The sequence below is a fragment of the Amblyomma maculatum genome, chromosome 5, assembly GCF_055883805.1.
Source record: "Amblyomma maculatum isolate TAMU_Amacu chromosome 5, ASM5588380v1, whole genome shotgun sequence".
In the NCBI taxonomy this organism is placed as follows: domain Eukaryota; kingdom Metazoa; phylum Arthropoda; class Arachnida; order Ixodida; family Ixodidae; genus Amblyomma; species Amblyomma maculatum.
Genome location: NC_139348.1, coordinates 70,543,520 through 70,568,730, shown reverse-complemented (window position 1 = coordinate 70,568,730; position 25,211 = coordinate 70,543,520). Strand labels below are relative to the sequence as shown.

The 25,211-nt window shown below is 46.8% G+C and overlaps 1 protein-coding gene across 3 annotated transcripts in view; it reads right to left on the bottom strand.

The window, feature by feature from the left end:
- Window positions 1-3,489: 3,489 nt before the first annotated feature.
- The window catches only part of LOC146188478 (uncharacterized), a 173,433-nt gene continuing 151,711 nt past the window's right edge, over window positions 3,490-25,211 (bottom strand). For 2 of the 3 annotated variants that reach the window (XR_014707215.1, XM_084603112.1), the window contains exons 3-4: window positions 15,378-15,426; window positions 3,490-3,818 (exon numbers count right to left, since the gene is read on the bottom strand). Coding sequence is in view for 1 of the 3 variants with exons in the window: in XM_084603112.1 (XP_084459238.1) it covers window positions 3,615-3,818; window positions 15,378-15,426 (253 nt within the window). In the remaining 2 variants the exon portion in view is untranslated. Of the gene's footprint in view, window positions 3,819-15,377; window positions 15,427-18,926; window positions 19,002-25,211 lie in introns of those variants that run through there. The other variant, XR_014707216.1, reaches the window with a different exon arrangement.

Sequence of the window (25,211 nt, the reverse complement as noted above, 5' to 3'; positions counted from 1 at the left end):
CTCATCACATCACGTCCGAGCCGCCATTCGTGATCACAGAACTTATACATCATACACATACTCTCTCATCAATCTTCATAACAAACACACCAGCGGCCATCCAAGCCGATGGCGATACACAAAAACCACACATCGAGGTCGCATACACTGGCTGCTCCTGCAAAACCTCCAACTTACACCATACAACAGGTTCCATACCCCCACGAGGATTGGCAACAGTATCAACATAGACCCTAGTCCAGACCTAACGCTGAACCCCTGTTTACGCAGTGTTACCTGGAACAGAACACAACATACATTAGGCAGTGGTCACTACAATATACAAATCACTGTCTCGTACAAACCTCCCTGTCACGCGTATACAGCACACAAACTCAATAATTTTGATGTTTTCGCGGTTCGCGAACCTCCCATTCAGATGCTATCATTAAAAACATTGACTCTTGGGTGCAATCACTTATGGATGGCGTTCACTACAACACGTGACGCATAGAAACTACAACTGAAACCCCTACCCTTGACTCATGCCTAGCCCACCTCTGGGAGGCTAATCATAACATCCTAGGACGCTGGAAAAACAATAAGCACAGTAAACGACTTAAACAGCGGCTGGCTGTTGCTTCAGACGCAAATAGAACAATATTCCGAGGAGCTGTGCAGATCCAATTGGAGATATGTATGTGCTAGCATCGCCGGAAAACTCCACCAAACACGCATGGCAGCTTCTCAGACATCTCATTTGCCCTACACGCATCACGTCAACACAAAACCACGTGACATGCCTCATACATAAACATATTGAAAATCCCGACGCCCTTCTAGACACACTTCAAAACGCATACACCTCTCCGGGAGCCTTCACACATCCACCTCTGTAAACAGGATAGCCCAATTCGGCACTGGGCACAGAGTTCATGCAGACGGAAGTCACAGCGGCCCTCCTTAGTTTCCAACAAACTCCGCACCTGGCCTGGACCAAGCCACAAACACCATGCTGCGCAATCTGGAAGACCGGTCGATCACCAAAAGTACGGCATACTTTAACCAGTGCTGGGTGGAGGGTGTCCTCCCGTAGTCCCGGCATCATGCGAAGGTTATATGGTTATATTTATACTCAGACCTAACAAACCACTTATACTCAAATCCTTTGCCCGATTTCGCTAACCTCTTGCCTCGGGAAGCTCTTCGCACATGCCTTAGCCAGACTTACAATACGCCAGACAACAATCAAAAGCCGCAGAGCACGGTGACATTCTGACCCCATATATCCGCACAGGACGCCACGCTGCAACTTACCCAGGACATTTTGACCCTCTTTTTTCTTGTCACACCAAGGCAGTCTTAGCTTTGGATGTATCCAAAGCTTTTGATTCCATCGAACATCAGGTGATCATGACTACTCTATCCATGTTGAATGTAGGCGCGCGAACGTACACTTATAATCGAGAATTCCTCAGTTACCGCTCGGCTGAGGTAGAGTTCGGCCCTCTTTCATCCTCCTCCTACATGCTTCAGAGTATCGGCACCCCGCAAGGGCCCTTCTTGTCCCCATTTTAGTTTACTATCACCCTATTCCCACTCACCCGAAAACTGTCAGACGTCCCCCCCTCCGAAACACACCCTCATTGTTAAAGACATCACGCTGTGGACCATTCACGGCACTGATGGCGGTATAGAAGACTCCTTAGAGGAAGCAGTCATCCAGACGGAAAATTACGCAAGGAGCATCGGACTGTCCTGCTCCCTAGATAAGTCCGAACTGCTGTTCATCCGCCCCAAGAACCGCTATTCCTCCCGCTCCTCTATTACTACTGAAATGAATGGGAGCCCAACACCAGAGGTTGAAACCCTCCACGTATTGGGCCTACACATCAAGAGCAATGGTAAAAACACCACCACCCTAAAGAAACTGAGACAGGTTGCAGGCACAATTTAGCACCTCATCCGCAGAGTTTCGGGCTACCATAGAGGCATGAAAGAGCGCGACCTTTGTCGCCTCATACATGCCATTGTCCTCAGCAGTGTGTTTTACACTACTCCGTACCTACAACTGTCCAAAAATGACATAAACGCTTTCGATGCCTTTATCCACAAGGCATACAAGGTCTCACTTCACCTTCTCCTCAACACACCCACAGACAGCTAGGCCTGGGTCTTCACAGCACGACTGGGGAGCTCGTTGAGGCCCACCGACCGGCCCAATACATCAGGCTTACGCAAACATCCACTGGACGGTATATCCTAGACTCCCATGGAATCGCGATAGCTGCCAACCACCCAACCCTTCTCTCCATCCCTCGAGGCATCCTCCAATAACGACTTATCAAGCAACTCCCGAAAAATATGCATCCATCCTACTATGATCAATGCGACAGAGCAGGTGCAAAGGCGCTCCACCAATATTATGGCGGTGAGTCGGATGCCGTATGGGTGGACGCTGCATGCACTGGTGATGAAGCTATCGCAGCCATGGTGAATTCCTCCTCATCCCCTCTCATCCCATTACCTCTCCCCCAGACACCTCCCCAGAAGGTGCGGTGTAAGCTGTCATTGCATTATCCATAACCCACACGGAATCCCGGTATATTTTAACATATTCAGAAACCTCAATTCTAAATTTTGCAGGAGGCCGAGTCCATGTCCCTGCTTTTAGGATACTGGGCTCGCCCGATGCATCCCCACCCTGCGTGTGGAGCTGTATGGGTGCCTGCGCACTACGGGAATCCCGGAAACGATGCTGCCAACCTGTTAGCTCGAAATTCTTTAAACCGAGCAAAGGTGGCTTGTAATCCGGAATTTACGATGGGGCGCATGCACTCGTTCAGTGAGCTGACGCATATCTACAAAGCCTCGCGCCAGCTCTACCCCCCCCCCCCCCCCCCTTCTCTTCTTGGACAATAAACACGCAACACTATGGCGCAGACTGCAAACACACACACTTCCTTCACCCCTTACCCTTTCCCACTACCATCCCTCCTTCCACAGGCCTGCTTGTACCCTTCGCCCAGATAACTTCGCCTCTTTGCTCCACACCCTCTCCCTCTACCCGGCGGACTCTCCCCGCGGAGTCTAGAGCACTTGAAGACCTGGGTGGACTGCGAGAACCTGCTGTTTTCGGAGGACCCGGCCGTGTAGACAATCCCCACCGGCCGGGCTGTCTGTCTTATGATTCTGAGGAACATCCACACTTGGATTTCAGTGGGATCAAGCGGAAACCAAGAGACTGGCGCGCCCTGAATTCCTACGTCTAATAAAGCTTCTCTCTCTCTCTTTTGAACGCGTCCATGACCCGCCACGCGACAGGAAGGGTGGTGTACTGTTCAAACACACTTGCCGGAGAAAGTGTGACAGATACTGCGCATTGCTTTCCTGTAAACGAATTATAATTATATGTAGCACTGCAACGAACTCCGATAAGAGGCAAACTATGAGCAGCAAATGATAGGAGAGGAAGGGTAGGCTTTCGCCATAGTCCTCTTAAGAGTCTTCTCGGTGGCTTAGAAACCTTTTTCAGCTATACAGAGGTATATTTTATTACCAGGGTAGCTTCTTTTATTCAGAGAACAAAACTGGCAGGAATTCGTAATCGAAGTTGAGATTCTGAAGGTCGATATCTAGTAGTCGTTGTAGCTGGGGTCGAAGTGGGCCTCGGTAGTTGGTGGTGCTGGCTTCGGACCGGGCGGCTTATAAGTATACAACTCATAGTTCGGCGGAATTGCCACGCCCTGACCTGGCTTAGCGTGGCACAGCAGACCTATAGCGGTGTTATAGCAAGCGCAATTTGGGCTGCAACCTAGATTATCCTCTTCATGACGACACTGTGAGGGAGAAAAATGAACACGCTGTTATGGAAGGTAAGACGACCACAATCGATTATTTTTTTCAAGAAATACAATGAAATCCGAACAGTGCAAGAAAGCTGCGATGTGGAATAAAGATTGGGGAATTTTGTATTTGCTTTGGTTTGTGGGGTTGAACGTCCCAAAGCGACTCAGGCTATGAGAAAAGCCATAGTGGAAGACTCCGGAAATTTCGACCACCTGTGGTTCTTTATCGTGCCCTAACATCGTACAGCACACGGACACCTTGCTTTTCGGCGCCGTCGAAAAGCGGCCGCCGAGGCCGGGATCTGATCTCGCATCCTTCGGAACAGTAGTCGAGCGCCGTAACGACTGCGCCACTCCGGCGGGCAATTTATATTTGCTACACATCAAGGAAGCGTTTCTTAGTTGTGTTGAGTTTATTATAGTACATATAACCAGTGCGCTGTGTTATACATGAATTGGATATTTCAACTTAAATATAACTTACCGGATACTCTTCGCGCTTTAAATATTGTGAGACAAAACCTATTTTAAGTATTCATAATTAATGGATACTCATAATTAAGGCACGTATAAGCAAGTACTATGTAAGAAAACGTTTACAGGAAAAGAGGCTCGGAAAGCTCTTTTGTGGTGAATAGACAACACGCGAAATGAGGAGGGCCATCTCTTAGCGCTCCGGGAACTACGCCCGCCATGTTGACTCGGTCAACAAAACAAAACCGCTACCTTTCGCTGCGTAAAGACAGCTAAGCATCGGGTGTAAAATGGAGCCGGGATGCAATCCTGCGCAGCACTATGAACTCATTGAAAATGCTACGATACGTGTGGGGACCAGCAACGTATCAATGTCACTTTTATTATTTGTTTTATTGAACGCGAACATTCACCAAACGCATTGCTAGCTATAACGTGTACACAACGCGGTCTAATGCACAGAGTGTACATCCTGGGCTGATTTCTAACACAAAATTGTTTACCGTTCACGTTAAAAATGTGTTATTTGTTATCTAGAAGCAAAATAAGATCTAATTTGCAGGCTAAATCTCCCTGTCTTTGCGTCTTTGCTCGATGCTATGTAAACACAACACTGAAAAGTTTTTTTTTCTTTCTGCAGGCGTACGGGGAAGGGGGGGATTTAATTAATTTACTAGCAAATTGTGCCAATACGCTCTCAGTGCACTCCAGCCCCACACCTCAATCCATCATGTCCTGAGCAAGTGCACTCATAACCGTGCGCATACTTAGTTCTCTATGTGTTCAGTCAGATACACTGACGTTCGGCGTCTCATTTTTCATGGTATCTGCGGTCGCTGTTCACTGAGTTCGTTTGTTCAGATATGTTTTACTGGTTGTTGTCTCGTGCCTCAGTCGAGAAACGCGCTTCAACGTCTGACAATGCCCTGAAAACGCTTCACGCCATCCAAGCGGAGACGGCTTGCTCCACAACATAGCTATGCCGTTTTTGTACAACCATGGAAGTCAAGAAATTCAACCTAACAAGCCACCAGATATCTCTCTCTCTCTCTCTCTCACACACACACACACACACACACACACACACACACACACACACACACACACACACACACACACACACACGCACGCACGCACGCACGCACGCACGCACGCACGCACGCACGCACGCACGCGCACACACACACACACACACACACACACACACACACACACACACACACACACACACACACACACACACACACACACACACACACACACACACACACACACACACACACACACACACACACACACACACACACACACACACACAGTTTCTCCCACAACTGCCGTATTCTAATTTGTCTCTGGTAAACTTTACAAACTGGAGAACTCTGCTACACTTTACAAACTATTTTAATGGCTTTCACGATACGAAGAAAAACATACATCACACCGACGACTGTTTCATTCGTCCTCTTGTAAGCCACTGTTCCGCCGACCGGATGGCCGTGTTCTCCTTTTCAGGCCTTCCCTTTTCTGTTACTTTTTGCCTCCTTCGTACTAGAGGCCCCCCCCCCCCCCCCCCCCCCCCCCCCCTTGCGTGGGCTCTTCGAACCTGGCAGTCGCGGCGCCAGTATGGTTCGGTGGTGTCAAAACAGGAATTCTCCTCGGCGCCGGCTCGCGACCCCTTGTTGGTTCGGATGTAAGGGCAGTCGGGCGTCCACGTCTGGTTAGGCCGCCAGCGCGTGTACATATCAAAGTCCGAAACCTATCTAAGCGGCCTGAACGCGCTACAGTACATCGTTTTGCTTGCTGAGTTTCGAAAAACTGTCGACATGTGGTGCACGCCCGCCGGGTTTCGTGGTTTATTGCCCTGGTTGGGTCGTCAACTACGATTACGAAAAATCATTTTAATCAGTTGAAGCCTCGGTGGTGATGGAGGCATTGTTAAATCAGGGGGTACACGAGTCGTACGTGAAAGTGCCGGAAGATATATATAGTGGCTGTACAGCAACCATAGTTCTGCATAAAGAAAGTAACAAAATTCCCATAAAGAAAGGCGTTAGGCAAGGATACACAATCTCCCCAGTGCTATTCACAGCTTGCTTAGAGGAAGTATTAGAGACTTGGAATGGGAGCAGTTAGGGATAAGGGTAGATGGAGAATACCTATGTAATCTGCGATTTGCTGATGACATTACCTTGCTAAGCAACTCGGGGATGAACTAGAAATAATGATTGATGACCTAGACAGGAAAAGTAGAAAGGTAGGCTTGAAAATCAATATGCAGAAGACTAAGGTAATGTTCTACAGTCTCAGGAAGGAACAGCAGTTTACATTAGGTAGCGAAGTACTGAAAGTAGTAGGCGAATATGTCTACTTAAGACAGGTAGTAACCGCAAATCCGGGCCATGACAAGGAAATAACAAAATAATAAGATTGGGATGGAGCGCATTTGGCGAGCACTCACAGATTATGACTAGCAGCTTACCGGTATCGCTCAAGAGGAAAGTATACCACAGTTGCATCTTACCTGTACTCACCTATTGGGCTGAAGCGTGGAGGCTAACCAAGAGAGTTCTATACTTAAGTTGAGGACAACCCAGAGGGCTATGTAACGAAAAATGGTAGGGGTACTATTAGGAGATAGGAAGCGTGCAGGGTGAGTCAGATAAATAGGTCAAGTAACCGATATATTATCGGAAATTAAGAAGAAGAAACGGACATGGGCAGGACATGTAGTGCGAAGAGAGGATAACCGATGGCCGCTTAGGGTAACAAACTGGATTCCAAGGGAACGAATGCGTAGCAGGGGGCGGCAGAAAGTTAGGTGGGAGGATGAGGTTAAGAAGTTCGCAGGGGTAAAGCGGATGCAGCTAGCACAGAACCGGGTTAATTGGAGAAATATGGGAGAGGCCTTCACCCTGCAGTGGGTATAGTCAGGCTGATGATGATGGGTCGTCGACGGCGCTGGTGGAGTGGAACGCTTCGAAAGACGACAAGGCGCTGGCCGGGCGACCAGCAGTAGCAAGGAGCAATCGTGCAATTTTCGTTCTTACGAGAAACGCCATACAAGCTGCTGAAGAGGCCTGCGGCTCGCACACATATGCATATACACACACGCGCACACAAACTCGCACACCTGCGAATGACCACTAGGTCATATTCAGCCGGCGACCAGGGGGACTAAACCGCTGTCTCCTACACCCCCTTCGGTTCTGGCCTTTTTTTTTTGTCCCCTACAAGCACAACCCAACGCAACAAACTTTCACGCTGAAAAGGGAAATGCAGCGTGCCAATACAATTCAAAGTGGCGGTGAGGCTAATGTTATCATACGCCTTTTCGACATCCATCGCGAGAATGCTGCGTTCATTCCGGATGCGGGTTGACGGCAGAAAGTTCGAGGCCAAAATAGCCAGCCCATCTTCACTGCCAATAGATGGACGGAAGCCAATTTTGTGCGGGGTGGTAGAAACCGTGGTGCACCAGCCACCAGGACAATCGGGTGGCTAACATTTTTTCTGTCGGCTTGCACTGTGTTGACGTTAGAGAAATAGGCCGAACGTTCTCAAGGGACGTCGGTGGCTTCCCTTGTTTGAAAATCGGGATCACAATGACTGATTGCCAGGTCTTGGGTATAGAACCACCTGGCCATAACTTGTTAATGGTGTCCAGAAGTTGAAAGAGTAGAGCGTTACTCAGGTTCTTGTACACTTCGTATGGAATGGCATCCGGACACGGTGATGTCTTCCGTTTGGCCTCATCTATTGCCGCAACCCAGGCTTGGAAAAAGGGATGGCAATACCATCGATGTCGTCTGCTGTTGGCAGTGTACTTATGTGTGCTGGAATCTATCTCTACAACGTTAGAAATGGTAGTTGAGGGAGGCAACACATAATACTTTGGAAAACACTTCCGTGCAGCTTTTATGGCAAAATTGTCCGGAGACAAGTTAGCTGCGAAACATGCAGTAGTCGCTCTGTCGGGGTGACAGCGATCTTGTTCTATGCCCGGAAATTTCACCAGGGAGATGCATTTGACGAATTAGTATTAAACTGCTCAGAGAGAGAGAGAGAAAGCTTTCTTTCAAAAAGAAAAAAAAGGAAAAAAAGGGGCAGGGTAGTGAGCAGAGGCTTCATTTCAAGACCCCAGTGGCCAGAGCTGCCTCTCTTGCCTGAAGTACCAGCCCACGCTGGGTCGCTAGGTGACAGCATAGCAGAGTGGCCTCCAACTGCGCCTTCGAATGGTGTGTGTTTATGTCTGGAGGTTTGTGGCCAGTGCATCCGAATGTTTTGTGGTAGGCGGCGCACTGGATGTTGCACCAAGGGCATGTGTTGCAAGAGCAAGGGCAAGTGTTGGGGGAAAAGAATGCTCTATTGATGTAGGTTGGGGAAATTGTTGGTTTGGTGCTGTCTCTATTCCCGCGTTTCCTGTGTACTTAGCCCCTTTAGTGGAGGGGGGAAAATCCGACGTTGTTCGCGTAGGTACTTAAGTCGCACACCGTAAGCCACGGAGACAGCAATGCTAGCTGTGAGATCGGGGATGGGGGCCGCTTGATTTGTGTGACCTCAAGCTAGCCAGACCGCGACCTTATTACGTTCCAACCCGGAGTGCCCCTGTACCCAAGTGATCTGATGTTTAGTAGTGAATTTGTAGCCAATTAATTAGTTGTTAAGTGGCTAATTTTGTAGGTATTCTGCCTACAAGAAGCAGCCGACACGCCGCTTGTGAGTCTGTGATTACGTGAAGCTCTCGGTTGGTCGCCTCTCCGTAAGCAATGGCCAGTACTATCGCCGCCACTTCCCCTTCTGTGATAGTACAGTGCGGGATACACATGCTGGAGATTTTTGTGTAAGAAGAGCCCACCACTACGGCTGTTGCTGCGGTAGATGTATGCTCGTATAGAGCGGCACCCACATGGAGCGTTTTCGGACTGTGTTCCACTGCGCGCCTAAGGTAATTCGCTCGGGCGTTTCTTCGGCCTTCGTTGAGGGCTGGAGACACATTCTTTAGGAGCGGGGCCATATATGCTCTTCCCCGGTACGAAGCATGAATGTTAGTCGTTGACTGGATGGCTTGTAGGTCCGCCGGGTAGCCAACGCGCTCGAGAATGAGCCGGCCTGTCTCAGTTGACAGAAGATGTTACCTCTGGGAAAGGAGGGCAGCCTCTCGAATCTCTTCAAATGTGTTGTGCAGTCGAAGAGCTTCCAGTGTGACGTTGGAGGTGTGTGGTTGGAGGCCTAACGCGTTCTTGTAAGCTGCACGTATCATTGCATTGACTTTGTTGAGATCTCTCCGTACCTGGGTGAGGTAGGGTAGCCCATAGGACAGGCGACTGATGACCAGTGCCTGCGCCAGATGGATTGTGTCTTCTTCCCGCATGCCGTCTCTGTTTCTGGTCACCCGAAGGATTATTTCTGACAGCTGCTGTGTTGCAGGCGTGAGGAAGTGGAGCATGTGGTCTACTTTCTTATCACTAGAGACCAAGGATCCAGATGAGTAGTACTTCCTGGATTGGGACCCCATGCAGAAGGATGCTAAAATTGCGTGGCGTTGCGGAGCGGTATTCATGTATGCGGATGACTTCGGATTTATCGGGTGAGCATCGCAGCCCGTATCGAAAGGCCTCTGTTTTCACGCAGGTTGCTAGTTCTTGAAGTGTATCTTACTTCTGACCAAGAGAGCAAGTGGTTGTCCAGATCGTAATGTAATCTGCATACAATGTCTATCCAATGTTCGGGACCCGTTGCAGAGCCCTTGCGACTCTAATCATGGCAATGTTGAAGAGGAGCGGGGAGATGACCGATCCTTGTGGTGTGCCCTTGTTTTGCATGTCTTGAAGATCCGATCTCGTGTCACCAATTTCTATTGTTGCCATTTGGTTGGACAAAAGGGTCGACGTATCGGAAGGTGCGTTTGCCGCAGTTAATGTTATAAGCTCGCAAAATATTGTCACGTGAGACACGTCATCAAACGCACCTTTGAAATCTAGCGCTGTAGTGACGTGATCGCCTCCCCTCGGAATGTCGGAAATGTTCCCGCGTCCAACAAAGAACACCCAGCAAGCAACAATCAGAAGAGCATTTATTCCAGATAGGTGCTGGTATATATAGCATACAAGCAGCTGCATGATAACAGCCAGAGCGCATGCGTGACTGATGCAATACAGGAAAGTTCCTCCTTCTTAAGGAGAAGGAAAGCGTCTTGAGTGGATGGGCCCGACCTGAAGCCGATCATGGAGGGATGAAAGAGATTGTTATCTTCAATGCAGTTTGGAAGTCGCGTCTGGATGACTCGCTCGTATAGCTTGCCCAGGCATGAGATGAGTGGTATGAATCGTAGCGCTTCGACCGCCGGCTGGGTGCCTGGTTTCACAAATACGGTTATCACCGAGAATTTCCTCTGCCAGGAAATTTCATTCTTCTCCTACAGCTAGTCGTTCAGGTACTTGGTGAGGTCGCTGATCTGTGCCTTGCTGAAGTTGCGGATCATGGCGTTGCTGGTCTTGTCCGCTGCCGCCGCCATGTTGCGGGTGCATGATCAAACTACAGCGTACACCACGGCTTCAAAGATGGGAGCATCGATTGCTGGATTTTCCTCGCCCTGGTTGGTCAAAGAGTAGGGTGGAGTGGTGCTGATTCCGATGTATTTGTAATTTAGAGCCTGAGGCAGTGTGACGTCGTTCCCCCAAAAAGGTGAGCAATACGCTTCAGGGTCCATGTATAGATACGGATTTTGATTTCGAGCGGTCAGCGAGGTTCTGCAGGGTTGTGCAGGAGGTTCCCAGCTTTCCTCGCAATGACTCGCGTAACTGGTGCCACTATTCTTGTGCCAGGGTGGTGGTATGTCTGGGTTCCTCCATGAGCTGCGCAATCCGAAGTCGGAGAAGTCTGTTTAGCGCTGTCTTATCCATCGCCTCACATAGCTTGAGAATATGACGGTTTACCTCTGGGGCATCCGGTGTGCGTTGTATTTTTTCTTTGGCGTTCTTGTGTGCTTGTCTGATGCCTTCACTCCAGTCCTGTATGGACTGAATTGGACCTCATGGGGCGCATGCGTTGCGGAATTTGGTCCAGTCGGGGATGTGGGCAGCGCCCAGATCCCTTTGGAGTTTGGTAGAGGATATGGATGTGCTTAGTAGGCAGTGATCGCTTTCCAGGGCTTGGTCTAGGTTCGTCCATGTAGCCTCAGCAACGTTCTTCAACAGGGTGAGGTCCGGAAAGGAGTCACGGGTTACGTTGCCTTCTCTGGTCGGATATAGAGGGTCGGTGAGGAGTTCCAAGCCGAGCGAGGGCTTCTATTTCTCGCGTGACTGTCACTCCTCTAGCTAAGTTTGACTGGTACTCCCAGTCCCTGTGGGGCTCATTAAAGTGCCCGACCACAATGAGCTGACTTGCTTTCGCCAGTCGGGTGGTTTTGGAAAGAAGTTCGGTGAAGTCGGCCTTTGCGTGTCGTGGCGGCTTGTACGTGTTGATAACGAGTTCGCTATTTCGGCCCCGTTTCTTAGGCACTCTTTCTATGGCTAATTGCTCAACCTCCGGTTCGGATAAAGAGTGCTCGATTACACTAATGGCGTTTGCGACGAGGATTGCAACCGGCGGCATGTGGGATTGGCGGACCGTGTAGTAGCCGGGTAGCGTAAATGACCTGTCGGCTACTACCTCTTGCAAACAGATAATGTGATGTCTGATGAGGGTGGTGCAGACATATTGTTTCAGCAAACCCTCTTTTCGTCTGAAGCTCCTACAGTTCCACTGCCAGATTTCTATGTGTTCGATGTTTGGACTACGGTTTGGGGTGTCAACGAACAAAAGACGCGAGGCCACCTGACTGCTAAGAACCACACTGAGTTTGGGCGCTATTTTTGTCCGCACGTTCGTGCAAAACAGAGCATGACTCATGTCTCGCATGAGGATTAGACGGGTGACCAGCGGCCGCACAGGGGGCACACTTAAAGTCGGGGTCCCGGACGGTCCCAGAAGGCGTGTTGCCCCGCACAACCGGTAAAACACACCTTCGAAAGATCATTCTTGGGCTTGCACTTCTTCAAAGCGTGGCCATACTGCGCGCAAAAAGTGCACAGGGGAACGTACAGATCCTCATGGACCTTGACCGAGGTCCAACGGATGGTTACATGACGCGCTGTCGCGTAAATGTTCTACAATGCTTTATAACATCAGCGGTAGTGCTCAGGATTTCTTTGCTAATAAAAAAAATATAAACGCCTTCCGCTACTCCTTTCAGGAGGTGACCGACTTTGTCTTCTTCAAGCATAGTGTGGTTGACGAGTTTGCATAACATTAAGATGGCTTCGATATACGCAGCACAAGTTTCTCCGGTAACTTTCGCCCGGTGAAGCAAAGCTTGTTCAACGCGCTTCTTCTTTGCAGGTTCATCCGCAAAATGTTTCTTGATTTCGCTTGTAAAGATAGCCCATTAACTTAATGAATCCTCGTGATTATCGAACCAGTCAAAGGCAGTGGCGGTAAGGAAAAACACCACGTTAGCAAGCTCAGTAGCGGCGTTCTAGTGATTGCATTTACTCACTCTTTCGTAGTGTTTCAGCCACTCATCAACGTCCTCCTCTGGTTTTCTGGAAAACGTACGCGACTCTCGATAATGGGGCCAGTTGTTCGGCGTGGATGATCCTGGCTGCTCGGTACTGCCGTCTTCAGTCATGTCTGATGGCATTGGTGGTAGGCCAGCAAGTCTACGGCTTCTTCGGTAGATGAAACGCTCCGTGGTCGCTACCCAAGCACCTCTCACCAAGATGTTACGTGCTTTGTACGTACGGGGGGTTTATTTACAGGGATCGATCCAAACAGGACTGCGGCGAAGCGTACAAACGTCCCTCTGCCCTTGCTCTTCTTTTTTCTTCCCCGATCTACCCGACCGTTCTTCTTCATTGTCTGTCGACGTTCTACGAAGGCGCGTGACAATATATAGACATGTTTGAAAGAAATTATATAAGCTGCCACCCAAGCCGACGCATCCAACTACAAGTTGTGTGAAGCAGTTGCATTCCGGCCCGCCGATAACTGCCGAAAACATAAACTTGACATATTCTTCGTTTACATACAGATTTGCGCTCTTACAGGCGGCAAAAAAAGGATTCCAGTGCAAAAGACAATACCCAACCAATGATATTATCAAAGAGGACAAATATTAGAAGCTAGCTCTACGGCGACACCAATAACACACCATGGGGCCTAAATCTACAGAGGACAGCTGAATAGTGATCCGGAACTCCGTAATGATACGAATCAACGCAAAAAATGGACTCAATAAGAAACGAGAATTTCATACATACACTGGTCGTCACCACCCAGAGCCCGGCAAAAACAGCGCACCCTGACAGCCTACGTCAAGACTTCCGGGACAACCTTAAAAGATCAGTAAATGAAGCAGCGCATGCGAGTGTCAGTCGAGCCATGAGGGGCTTGCCACTTTAAACACACCCCTGAGCTAAATTTTACTCGTTGTTCCTCAACCGTCACTGTCCTAGACGTGATGGCGTTTGCAGTGGTCCTCAGGAGGGTAATACACTGGCCGCATTAACCTCTCGGCGATGATATTACTTGACTCGATTTGGGCAAACAATGACACCCTTTCTTCGTAGGCTAGGGAAACAGGCATCTGAGACACCGAAGACTGCCCTCTCTGAATTCCTCGGAAGAAGAGAAATCCAGTCCATAACAATAGTCTATCGAAGTGTACGGATATATAAGCAAAGCAAAACAAAAGTGAGCTCTCAACAAATCTACGACAGCCTTAATACACTGAAACTGCCAAGGAACTGCCGTGGAATTTAGGAGAAGAAATTGGAGACGACACTAAACACCTGCCAAAAAGGGTCTCACTTGAGAGCGCTAACGGTTTCCCCATGTTCGTGCTCTTGCTCCCAGTGCAGATACCTACACCCATCTTAACGAAACTACGATCGTATATGCGTTGCCCCAGGATAGCGTGCCTGCTCTAGTCGCCGAAGAGTACGGGAAGATTTGATTCCCATTTCTTCCTGTTATGCAAACAAACATCTGAGTTGGCAATGCCTGACGCGTCATATATAGTCCTGTGACGTCCCACATCTCGCCGACCAGCCAGTGCTAAGGCGTGTCGCTTACCATGTACCAACTACCAGAGTCACGCCCAGGATATTCCACTCGCAACGGCGGCAGCACCGGAGAATTTCAGGAATAAGGCCATTATTGCTATCGCGCTAAAAACGAGGCGGAGGACGTGTTATCGTCACCACTTAGTTACCTACATAACCTATTCAAGGCGGTTATTTTGGGTTCAGTACTAAATATTTCTTCTCGGCTATTTCACTTTCAGACGTGCTGGAGAAGACTAGGTCGCACTTCAAACTTTAACATACACAGACAACTCTTGGTCAGCATATAAGAAATGTAATGTCGAAAGAAGCCTTAGCTCAGAGTGAATGCCTCTTACACCGTCTTTACGAAATGTCTCTTTCATTGTGAAACAGGACTTGACTGGAGACACTCTTTGGATACCTTAGTTTTATCGCTCCTAGTATGAAACGTCCATCAACCTTGAAATGTCATACAGAAAAGGCACTTTTAACTGATAGAAGTAGCACCTTAAACTTGACAACGCCAAAAAAGATGTTTCGTCTCTTGGTGTGAAACGCCTGTTATGGAAACGGTCGATCAAGGAAAGTACAAATGCTTCTGTTTCACATAATACCATTCATTCTTTTAAAATAAAGTGACATAATTATTTAGGTTGAACAAACTAACGCTGAATGGCTGACAGCGTTTGTCCCAATTGAATGGACAGCTACATTTAATTTTAAGCGCAGATGCTAGCAACATTTTCCGATCATTCGTACGAAGAATAAGGTGTTAACCTCTCTATGAAGGCAGCCCTGCATAGGTTTGTTGTTTGTTCGTTTACTTGTGAGGCGCTAAAGGCAATAAAGGTAATCATTTTTCCTGCGAAATACGTGAAAATACAGCTTGTTCTGTAGAAATTATCACAATTATGTCGCCTTCCGTATTGGTATAAAATAACAGGTTTGCCAACCTGGCGTTACAAGCAAAATAACGACTATATGTACTCACAAATCCTAAACATCCTTGGTAAGGATTTTTAGCGTCCGGTTCACAGGCCCTGAAAATCAGGTAACAATAAAAACATTATTTAAAAAAATTCTCTCCGGGTGCAAAAACAAACCCTGCACTTAACTGCTGAATTGTGCAGTGGAGGGTAGTTTGATGTTTTGTTACTACACGCATCTTAGCGCAGGCACAATAAGCAATAGAGAAGCAAACACAGCAGGCTGTCGTGTGGGATACTTTGCCTATCATCGTTTCTAAGCGAACACAGCATTCGATGGAATTAGGTACCCAGGATGCACCAAATCTAAGTGATTGTTTTTGAGCACCCGCGTTTCTAAGGGGGATTTTTTTCACTAACGTAGGATATAAGAAAAGAAAGAGAGCAACAAAAGTGAAATAAAAACGTTAACCCTAGTTTATGTGCGCTCAGTGTATATCACGCCACTTAGAGTTAAGAGGTTTTAGCTCAACATCTGTAAGCATTCTGGAGCTCTGAGTAACCATGCTTTAAGAATTATTTGCTATCAAAACGTCATCCACTGTTTAGAGTCCTGTTGCTTGAGTAACTTCACGAGTCAAAATCGTCAACGTAATGTAATCACTATCGTTTGACGAAAATGTTTGGAAAGAGGAAATCATCAAATGTGACGACTGGGCGCAGAAGCGGCAATCAAGAATAGTCCTTTCGGTAAAATTTAAAGGCCCCTGAAGTGCCGCGAGCGATAATACTGTAATGCAAGAAATCCATAAAAGTGGTATCTATGAGCAGGGGAGTGAAATTTGAAACTATTGCGCGGAGCGCATAATTTACAAATATTTTTCTAAATAGTGTTCCTAGCGACCACTCGCGACCTATTGGGGCGAAATCCCCGCAAACACCGCGCGCAAACCTCCCATGTGACGTCGCATGGACTTGCTGGGCGCGCATGCTCATTGGACGCTCCCAAGTAACTCCTACGTGACGGGTTGGGATGGGGTGCCTTCGCGGCTTGATTACTTCTTGTTTTCTCGCGCGCCAGCGTGGGCCGACTTGAATGGGGAGAGAAGGAGCATAATTTTCGATCGCCGATATCTCCAGTGCTAAATGTATCGTATCGCAAGACGCATGAGCAAGATACTGTTGGGCCCTCATTCAGGCCTGACAAATGTATCCCCTAATTTTCAAACCCCTTTTTTCCCGTTGTTTTAAATAAGCTCGGCCAAAAAAGAACGACGTTCATTATTCCCTTGTCACTGGGTTTTGTCACTCCGGTCCACTACTAGAGCACACACTAATAAAGCTTGCTTAAAAATATTTGCTTTGTGGTGACGTTTGATGGCATACCTATTGCTTGTGCGCGTTCTATAATTTAAGTGAACAGTGTTACATTGGCCCTTAGGTGATATAGAGGCGAAATTCAAACGTATATATTTATAAGCCTCTGAGTGTGTTTGAAATTAGCAGAGAAATGGGGAAAATTTCTTGGGGCAAAATGTGATGGCGGCTACAGTTAAACAATCAACTTAAAGCAGCACGCAAACCTCGCTGAAAATGCAAAATATAATCAAACGCAACTGCGTGTTATGCCAGAGCGGAAGAACAGCCATTAACGTTGCGGCAAAAGCGCGTCAGACGCCCCTTGGTTTCATGGCAGGGGCGGAAAATATCTGGCTATAACAGGGTACTGGTGATCAACTCCTGGTGCCATGGGGCTGTCGTCTGAGCGATGGAGTTTTCCCCCTTTCGTTCGTCCGTTATCCCGTAAAGATTGCTTCTGTACTAAAAGATATCGATAAACTCACGGGTGGTACATTGTCTGCCGAATGAAAAAAAGTATCGAAGAGCACTATCCACATAATAGGATGTCAACACGCTGACGGGATCACCCCTATGTTTCTTTATATTCAAGTTTGGCGTCGCTTCGGTCCAATAATTTACGCTCACACAAGTAAATTATTAAACTACTAATTCAACGGCTGGCACATTAGAAAAATGAGAAATGCAAAATCTCGTGTTTCACGAGTACGTAAAGTGTTATTTAAAAGCTTTATTGCAAGACGTTATTAGCACCCCTGCATGCGGCTACATTTGCTTTAGCACTGCAGGTTTGCAGTTGCTATTGCGATTTATAATCGCAGTACTGAGAGCTTGTAAACCATAAAATGAAGCAGCCTGCACAGGCGCGCCCGGGAGTGAAGCAAAATTAACTCGTTTGTCTCAAAATGCGCCGGTATCAAAGTTTTTGTGTTGCACGCTAGTTGCTTCTCACTCGTTACTGTTTGCTACATATTGATTCTTTGTTCTTCTTCTCATTTTTCTTATTTTGTCGTTTCCTCGTCCTGCATCATTGTGACAGGCTTGTCGTCTTTTTCGAGGCGCTTGGCCCGAAAGAAAATGAGCTCGCGGCATGTGATGAACCCATGCACCGCGACACAACATGACAACGCGAAATCCACGCCACCCGTTTTACGCGACATTTGTAACACACGTGAGCTCTTCACCTGGTCGTGTGCTTTATGCATACGCATTGGCCAGTCATATTAGCCGTCCATGCTCACAGCGTTCCTGATTTCTTGGCATGATTCGTCATTGTATTTGCGTGGTTGATATAATAAGGAAGAATACATATGCCAATCCAAGTGGCTTTGCTCTCTAATTCTAAAACGAAGTTACGCCAGAGCTTAATCTCTGAGACAAAGAACTTGCGCAAAATTTTGTTTTCTTTAGTTCGGTTTTGTGGGATTTAACGTCCCAAAGCAACTCAGGCTTTTAGAGACGCCACAGTGGAGGACTCCTGTAATTTCGACCACCTGGGGTTCTTTACAGTGCACTGACATCGTAGAGCACACGGGCGCCTTGCTTTTTGCCTCGACCGAAAAGATGCCGCCGAGGCCGGGATTCGATCCCGCGTCCTTGGGCACAGTAGTCGAGCGCCGTAACCACGGCGCCATCCCGGTGGGGCGCAAAATGTTCTAGCAAGTATTAGCCATGTCCCTTGAAAGCGTTTGTGTCTTGCTCCCTTTCTGAGCAAGGTCTGCGCCAGTCACATTTTAGGGTTGCTAACTGCAAGCAAACAACAGAACGCGAGCACATTAGGGTTGCAAAGGTGGGCGAGCACTGAAAGGCCACTCTCAAAGAACGGTCCGTCAGTAATAGATGGAGGGTCATGAAAATGTGATTTTATATTTCGCGCCTGGACCACACGTAAGCGCGACGTTATTCCGTACCATAAAACTGGCCACCCCTGTCGCATCCATGAGCATTGATGACCCCATGATGGCTCACCTTTTCAACGTATAGGAGTGCATGCAATCTCGCTGCCACATTGCCGCCGTCGTAAGCATCCGCCGGTAACGTGAAGCGTGCTGTCACGCACAGCGCAGCCAAGAAACCAACTTCCGTTCCTTAGCACGTCGCTGCCTGTGCGCCCCCGCCAATGACGTCACTTCTCCAAGGGTCGCGACACTTCACACAAGTCAAAAGAAAGGAAACGAAGAATATTATCAATACAGCTAAGTAGTTAGACTCCACCGCTTTATGAGAACACAGCAAAATAAAATATAACTACTTACCCGTGGGCGCAGCCACTGTAAAGATAAAAAAAAAAATAGCACAGTTGACATCCCACTCACATCGAAACGCTTGCCCTATAGATATTTTGACAAGGATTTCAGTCTTAGGGGGCTCTAGAATAAAGCACAAGAATGCTGAATTGGGCGAGTTGGTGCATTCGCATTTTAGGAAACGAAGCGCAAAGAAGACAAGGACAAATTTGGCTTCATTAATTGCCATTTGCGTGGTTAAGGCAAGGACTGCATCATGGTACTCAAAACAAGGCCTGACTCTCCCGGAATTCTATACCATGTGTGGGACATTGAGGCCATCTGCAGGACATTGCCGCCGTGTCAGTCGTATTGTCAGTTCTGAGTTCTGGCGACAGGTAAGACACTACAAGGACTGCCTTCTTTTGGCGTGTAAAAACAACAGTTCCAACTTCAGCCATTCCTACCGTGACTGGTGCCGGATCGCGGATCAAGCTACGGAATTCCTGTGGTCTTCGGTGAGGCTTCGGATTTCTTCCAAGAAGAAAACACGTCCCCCGGAAGATAAAGTAATCGTACTACGGGATCAACAATTGCCAGATAAGCACCTCGAGACACTACAGCTTGGACCGAAATACGCCTTTCAACCTGCTTTGACCCCCTTTGACAAGCTGGCTTTGGCAAGGTCAATGTCGGCTCGTACCCGGGATGATGTGCGTGCTCGTTGTGTTGAGAAGTGTGTTGATGTCGTAGCTAAGACATGGAACCTTGACAGATGTAAGTCCCCAATTCGGGATTTGGTGCATTTCATGGCTTCTTCGAAAATGAGAGTGCTTATTTCGGATAAGGAGGGCTTCTTTGTCGTACTCCCTGATCACATGTTTTTGACAAAGGCCCGCGTTGCCGTACATAACAATTTACACCAGGTTTCTGTAAAAACAGCCAAGGTCAAGCAATGGGCGATATCCATTCTCGAAGAAATGAAACTAGATCGTCTTTCGATTGCAGTTAAGGCAACTGAGGCATTACACTTAGACATTTTTTTCTCTATAAAAACACATAAGCCTGAGTCACCCTTCCGCGCGATTGTGTCCGAAGCTGGTTCGTGGCAACATGTCATTTCAGGTTTCCTGCTCAGGTGCCTTTCAGCTTTAGCAATCGATGACCCTTTCCTAATTCCCAATTCAGAAAAAATTGTCCAGCATCTACAGATATCCGACACGGAGAGGGCTGCGGGCTTTCAGCTTAGACGTAGAAAATCTTTATTATGACATCCCCCACAACGCCCTTTTGCAAAGTGTGAGGGCGTGCATTTCTGACTTTAATGATGAAGCACGGTTCATAAATCATTGTGGCATTCCTGTAGAATCTTTTTTGGAATTAGTTTCTTTTTACCTTAAGTCAACTTTTGTTGGGTGGAAGGGTTCTTTATACTTACAAAAATCTGGCGTTTGCATCGGTTCGCGTGTAGCACCAGTTCTTTCAGACATTTTTCTTGGCCAAATAGACAAAGCTATTCAAAAGAATCTAGATGGCCTTTCATTGAGTATTTTTCGGTACGTTGATGATTATTTAGTCCTTCGCCCTTCCAATCGGTTCAATCATTCTGATGTTAATATTTTAAAGGTTTTCAAAGAAAGTGGTCATGGTGTGAACTTTACTTTTGAATTGCCCAATGATGATATTCTACAATTTCTTGACTTATCTCTTCATTTTGGGAATAAGCATGTGTGTTGGGGTTATCACCCTAGATCATCTAAGCCTTTACTACATTTTCGCTCCGGACATTCCAAAGTGGTGAAAAATGCAATTGTCTCGTCTTGTTTGCGCTCTGCTTTAATGAAATCTTGCGAGCATAGCATTTGTAAAGGTTTTCTAGATCAAGTCAATAGATTAAGTAATTCTGGTTATCAGCTTCCGTTAATCAGTAGCAGATGTGATAAACTCCTGCTTTGGGTGAAGGGAAAGGACACGAAAAAGTCTAAGTGTAGCAGCAATAAAAGGAAACCAGTGGTTCTGCCGTACGTGCACCGTTTTTCACATGGGTTGCGGAATGTCGCCAATTAGTATCATGTAGGCACAGTAATGTCAGCCCCACGAAATTGTCAGGTGTGTGTGCTTTGGTAAGAAGAAAGGCAGACGCGTTAAAAAGTGAGCATCGCTGCTATGTTAACCATAAATCTAGGTATGTACAGTGCAGAACGCAGGTAATTTACAAAATTCTTCTTTCTTGTGAAAAATACTACTTAGGGCAGACTGGCCGTTGTTTGAATGTCCGGCTCATCGAACACAGAAATTCTTTAACCCCAATATCACAAGACAATTTGCCTAAACATTGCACGAAATGTAAATGCCGCCCCATTTTCGATAAAACTATCGTTCTTGGCACATCGCGCAATCAACGTACAAGAGAAATTATAGAGGCATATCATATCTTGAAAGGAGGGGATAAGTGTGTTAGCGGAGCATCCATTAACTTAACAAAAGTAGAGATTACATATCTTGAATCAGTGGTCAAGTAGATTTTTAACGTGTTTTTTTGTGTATCTTTGCAGACTTGCCTTTTTTCCACATTTTTGTCAATTTTTGTCAAATCACCTTCTTTATTTCATGTATTTGTTAATTTTTTTTGTACCCTATATATTCTGCTAGCTTTTCTAATAAAAAATCAGTTGTGAGTAAGCGCTCGTGTGTGTTTCCTTCTTTTTTGTCCTTGTCTTCTTTGCGCTACGTTTCCTAAAATGCGAACTCCAGAATAAAGGCAATGATGGTATTGGGTATGCTGGGACATACTTAATATTATCACACAGAGTCAACAGCTGGTGTGTTTAAGAATTTGTGCGATAGAAATTTATTGCAGAAAGGCATTGGCTGTTCTGTAGTTGTTCCCGTGTCTGAAGCACCCCTATCGTTTTGACGTTTTTCATTCTACTCAGTTTAGTGGTTTGCATGTTCTTCTGCATTGGGTTCAGAAAATGAGCTTTCCCTTGCAACGATTTTACACCTTTTTAAAGCTAACAATTCAGAAATTTGTTAGCGGTTTTTTGTTCTCCTGTTAGCAAATGAACGGCAGGAACTACACGTGTTTTTGTGCAATTGTGCATAAATGTATTTGTAGTGTTTATAGTAACGCCCAGACTATTTAAATACACGTGTCTTATAGGGACATTGCTGCCATTTGAAGTGTTTAAATCTACCGCAGATTTTTAAGCGCCAGCTCTGCTCTCAAGGCCATTCCCGCAATAGCTTAGCTAAGCAAACCACACGCTGCAGGCACCACCAGTGCCAAAAGTTCCTGAAAACTGTAGGAGGGGGGGGGGGGGGGGGGGAGGGGGGCGAATACGTGCGGAAATTTTGCTTCGAATTCCAGTGTCATCAAAATCCTGTGTAATAGAACTTCAATTTAACAGCATCATATGAGTAGACGCTCCTGAATCTTAATTCACTTTACAGTTTATATGACAATTTACATTTTTACCACCACTTTTAATTTAAAGCGCTAGATCATATCAAAATTAGTAAAAGAGTTTTACATTCGATGGGAGAATGAACTGAAATTAAACACTATGTAAATTTTAATGTACGGGCCTTCATGCTGCCTTTGTTTTTTTTTTTTTGTCGAATGTGCAGGAGGCATTTTCCGGATGACTAATGACTCTTTACGAAATGCTACGTCAGTTAGTATGCTAAGAAATGCTTTTGGTCATGCGGTTTGTATTACTTGTGTTCACACTTTAGTAAAACCAAACAGGAAATGTCCAGATTCTGAGGTTTCAAGGCTGATCCGCAGACATCAAGAAAGCGTTTCCATGTAAGAAAACAACACCAAGGATACACACAAATTTCGCGGTGTGCTATTCCGCGGTCAGTTATTACACAACAGGCCAATTCCAGGAAAGGAGTCCCACTTTCGCGCCTTAATATTCAACCGTCTATGGTTAAACGAGGGAAGCTACGCTTAGGGCAAAAATGCAGCGGACCCCATAAATGACTCAGACAAAAGCATCCGATTCTTATTATATCATAAAATAACCATTTTTCATACACCACCTATCCGCACCAGGTCGTCGTCCTGGAGTCCGGATTATTTTTGCACGTTGCATTAAACTGTGCTTTATTATTTCTCTCTGCCCCTAACACTCGACATTTCATTGTCTATGGGAACTAGACCTTGATACCAGTGAAAAATATATTCGCCAATGCCGATAAAGAGTTGCCAATTTACTCGGCTCCCGCAAACCGTCTTTTTGGACAGCTTACGTCGCCGATATGACCTGTCCTGGTGTAGGTAGAAAAACTAAGCCTCCTACTAAAATTTATAGTGTGAAAGCTTGGAAATATGCGGAATGCAATACATTCAAGTGTACTGAAAGTTAACGGGGTTATGGGTGCAGATAATGGTCACTTGAGCAGGCGTAGTATCTCTACATTTTGCGCCTTGCTCACAAAAATATCAGTCAGTCAGTTCAGGCGTTCAGTCGTGTCCGACTCTTCGTGACCCTATGGACCATGTCACGCCACGCTTTCCGGTCTCTCACTATCTTCTTAACATCACATAGCTTCATCTGCAATGCCTCGAGAATGCCATCTAACCATCGCGTTCGCTGCCTACCCCTTCTCCGGCGACCCTCAACCTTTTCCAACATCAAATCTTTCTCCAGCGACTTCTCTCTTCTCATCAGATGACCAAAGTAGCTGAGCTTTAACTTTAGAATTTGACCCTCCAATGAGCAGGCAGGGTTTATGGTCGACAATATCGACTGATTTGATCTTCTGGCAGTCCAAGGAACTCTTAAGAGTCTTCGCCAGCACCACAATTCAAACTCGTCAATTCTTCGGCGGTCAGCCTTTTTCACAGTCCAACTCTCGCATCCATACATCACAACTGGAAAGACCATAGCACGGGTTATACGGATCTTGGTTGGTAGACTAATGTCTCTGCTCTTTACTAGGCGGTCAAGGCTAACCATTGCTCTCTTTCCCAGAAGCAGGTGTCTCCTAACTTCATGGCTGCAGTCTCCTTGCGAGGTAATCTTGGCGCCCAAGAACAGAAAATCTGTCACAGCTTCCACTTCTTGTCCATTGATGCTCCAGGACTTGATAGGGCAAGACGCCATGATCTTCGTCTTTTTAATGTTCAGTTTAAGCCCAAACTTCTCACTCTCTTCTTGTACGCGCATCAGAAGTCTCTTGAGTTCCACTTCACTTTCTGCCATTAAAGTGGTATCATCCGCATATCTAAGGTTGTTGATACGTTTTCCAGCAATCTTCACTCCAGCTGAAGACTCGTCCAGACCGGCCTTCCTCATGATGCACTCTGCATATAGGTTAAATATGCAGGGCGACAGTATGCAGCCTTGCCTCACCCCTTTCTCAATCGGAAACCAATCAGTAAGGCCATGCCCAGTTCTGACTGTGGCCTCTTGCCCTTCAGAAATGTTCCTGAGGAGACAGATGAGGTGAATTGGAACTCCCATCTCTTGGAGAGCTTGCCACAATCTGCTGTGATCTACGCAGTCAAACGCTTTCGCATAATCAATAAAGCAGAAGTAAATGGGTTTCTGGAACTCTCTTGCTTTTTCCATGATCCAGCGAAGGTTGGCAATTTGGCCTCTAGTTCCTCTGCCCTTGCGAAACCCAGCTTGCACGTCCGGAAGCTCCCGATCCACATACTGCTGCAGCCTACCTTGCAGGATTTTTAACATCACCTTGCTAGCATGCGAAATAAGAGCGATCGTGCGGTAGTTGGAACAATCTTTGGCACTGCCTTTCTTTGGAATGGGGATGTAAACTGACCTCCTCCAATCCTGTGGCCACTGCAGGGTTGTCCAAATCTTTTGACATAATGTATGCAGTGTGTTAACAGCGTCGTGGTTGTGGTTTTGAAGCAACTCAGCTGGAATACCATCAATTCCGCTAGCTTTGTTCTTAGCAAAGCTGGCTAAGGCCCATTCAACTTCATTCTTCAGGATGCCCGGCTCGAGATCAGTAATCACAACCGTCCTATGTTGGGTTTGCACATCCGGGTCCTTCTTGTACAGTTCTTCTGTGTATTCCTGCCACCTCTTCTTTATCTCTGAGGCTTCAGTGAGGTCCTTTCCTCGTTTGTCCTTTATCACGCCCAGCTTAGCACAGAAGCTTCCTTTGATATCTTTGATTGTCTTATACAGAGCTCTTGTGTTCCTTAATTGGCTGTTGTCCTCAACTGCTTGACACTGTATGTTCAGGAAGGCATCCTTATCTCTCCTTGCTATTTTCTGAAAATCCGCATTGAGAACCTTGTATCTTTCTCTTTCCTCCATACCTTTTGCCATC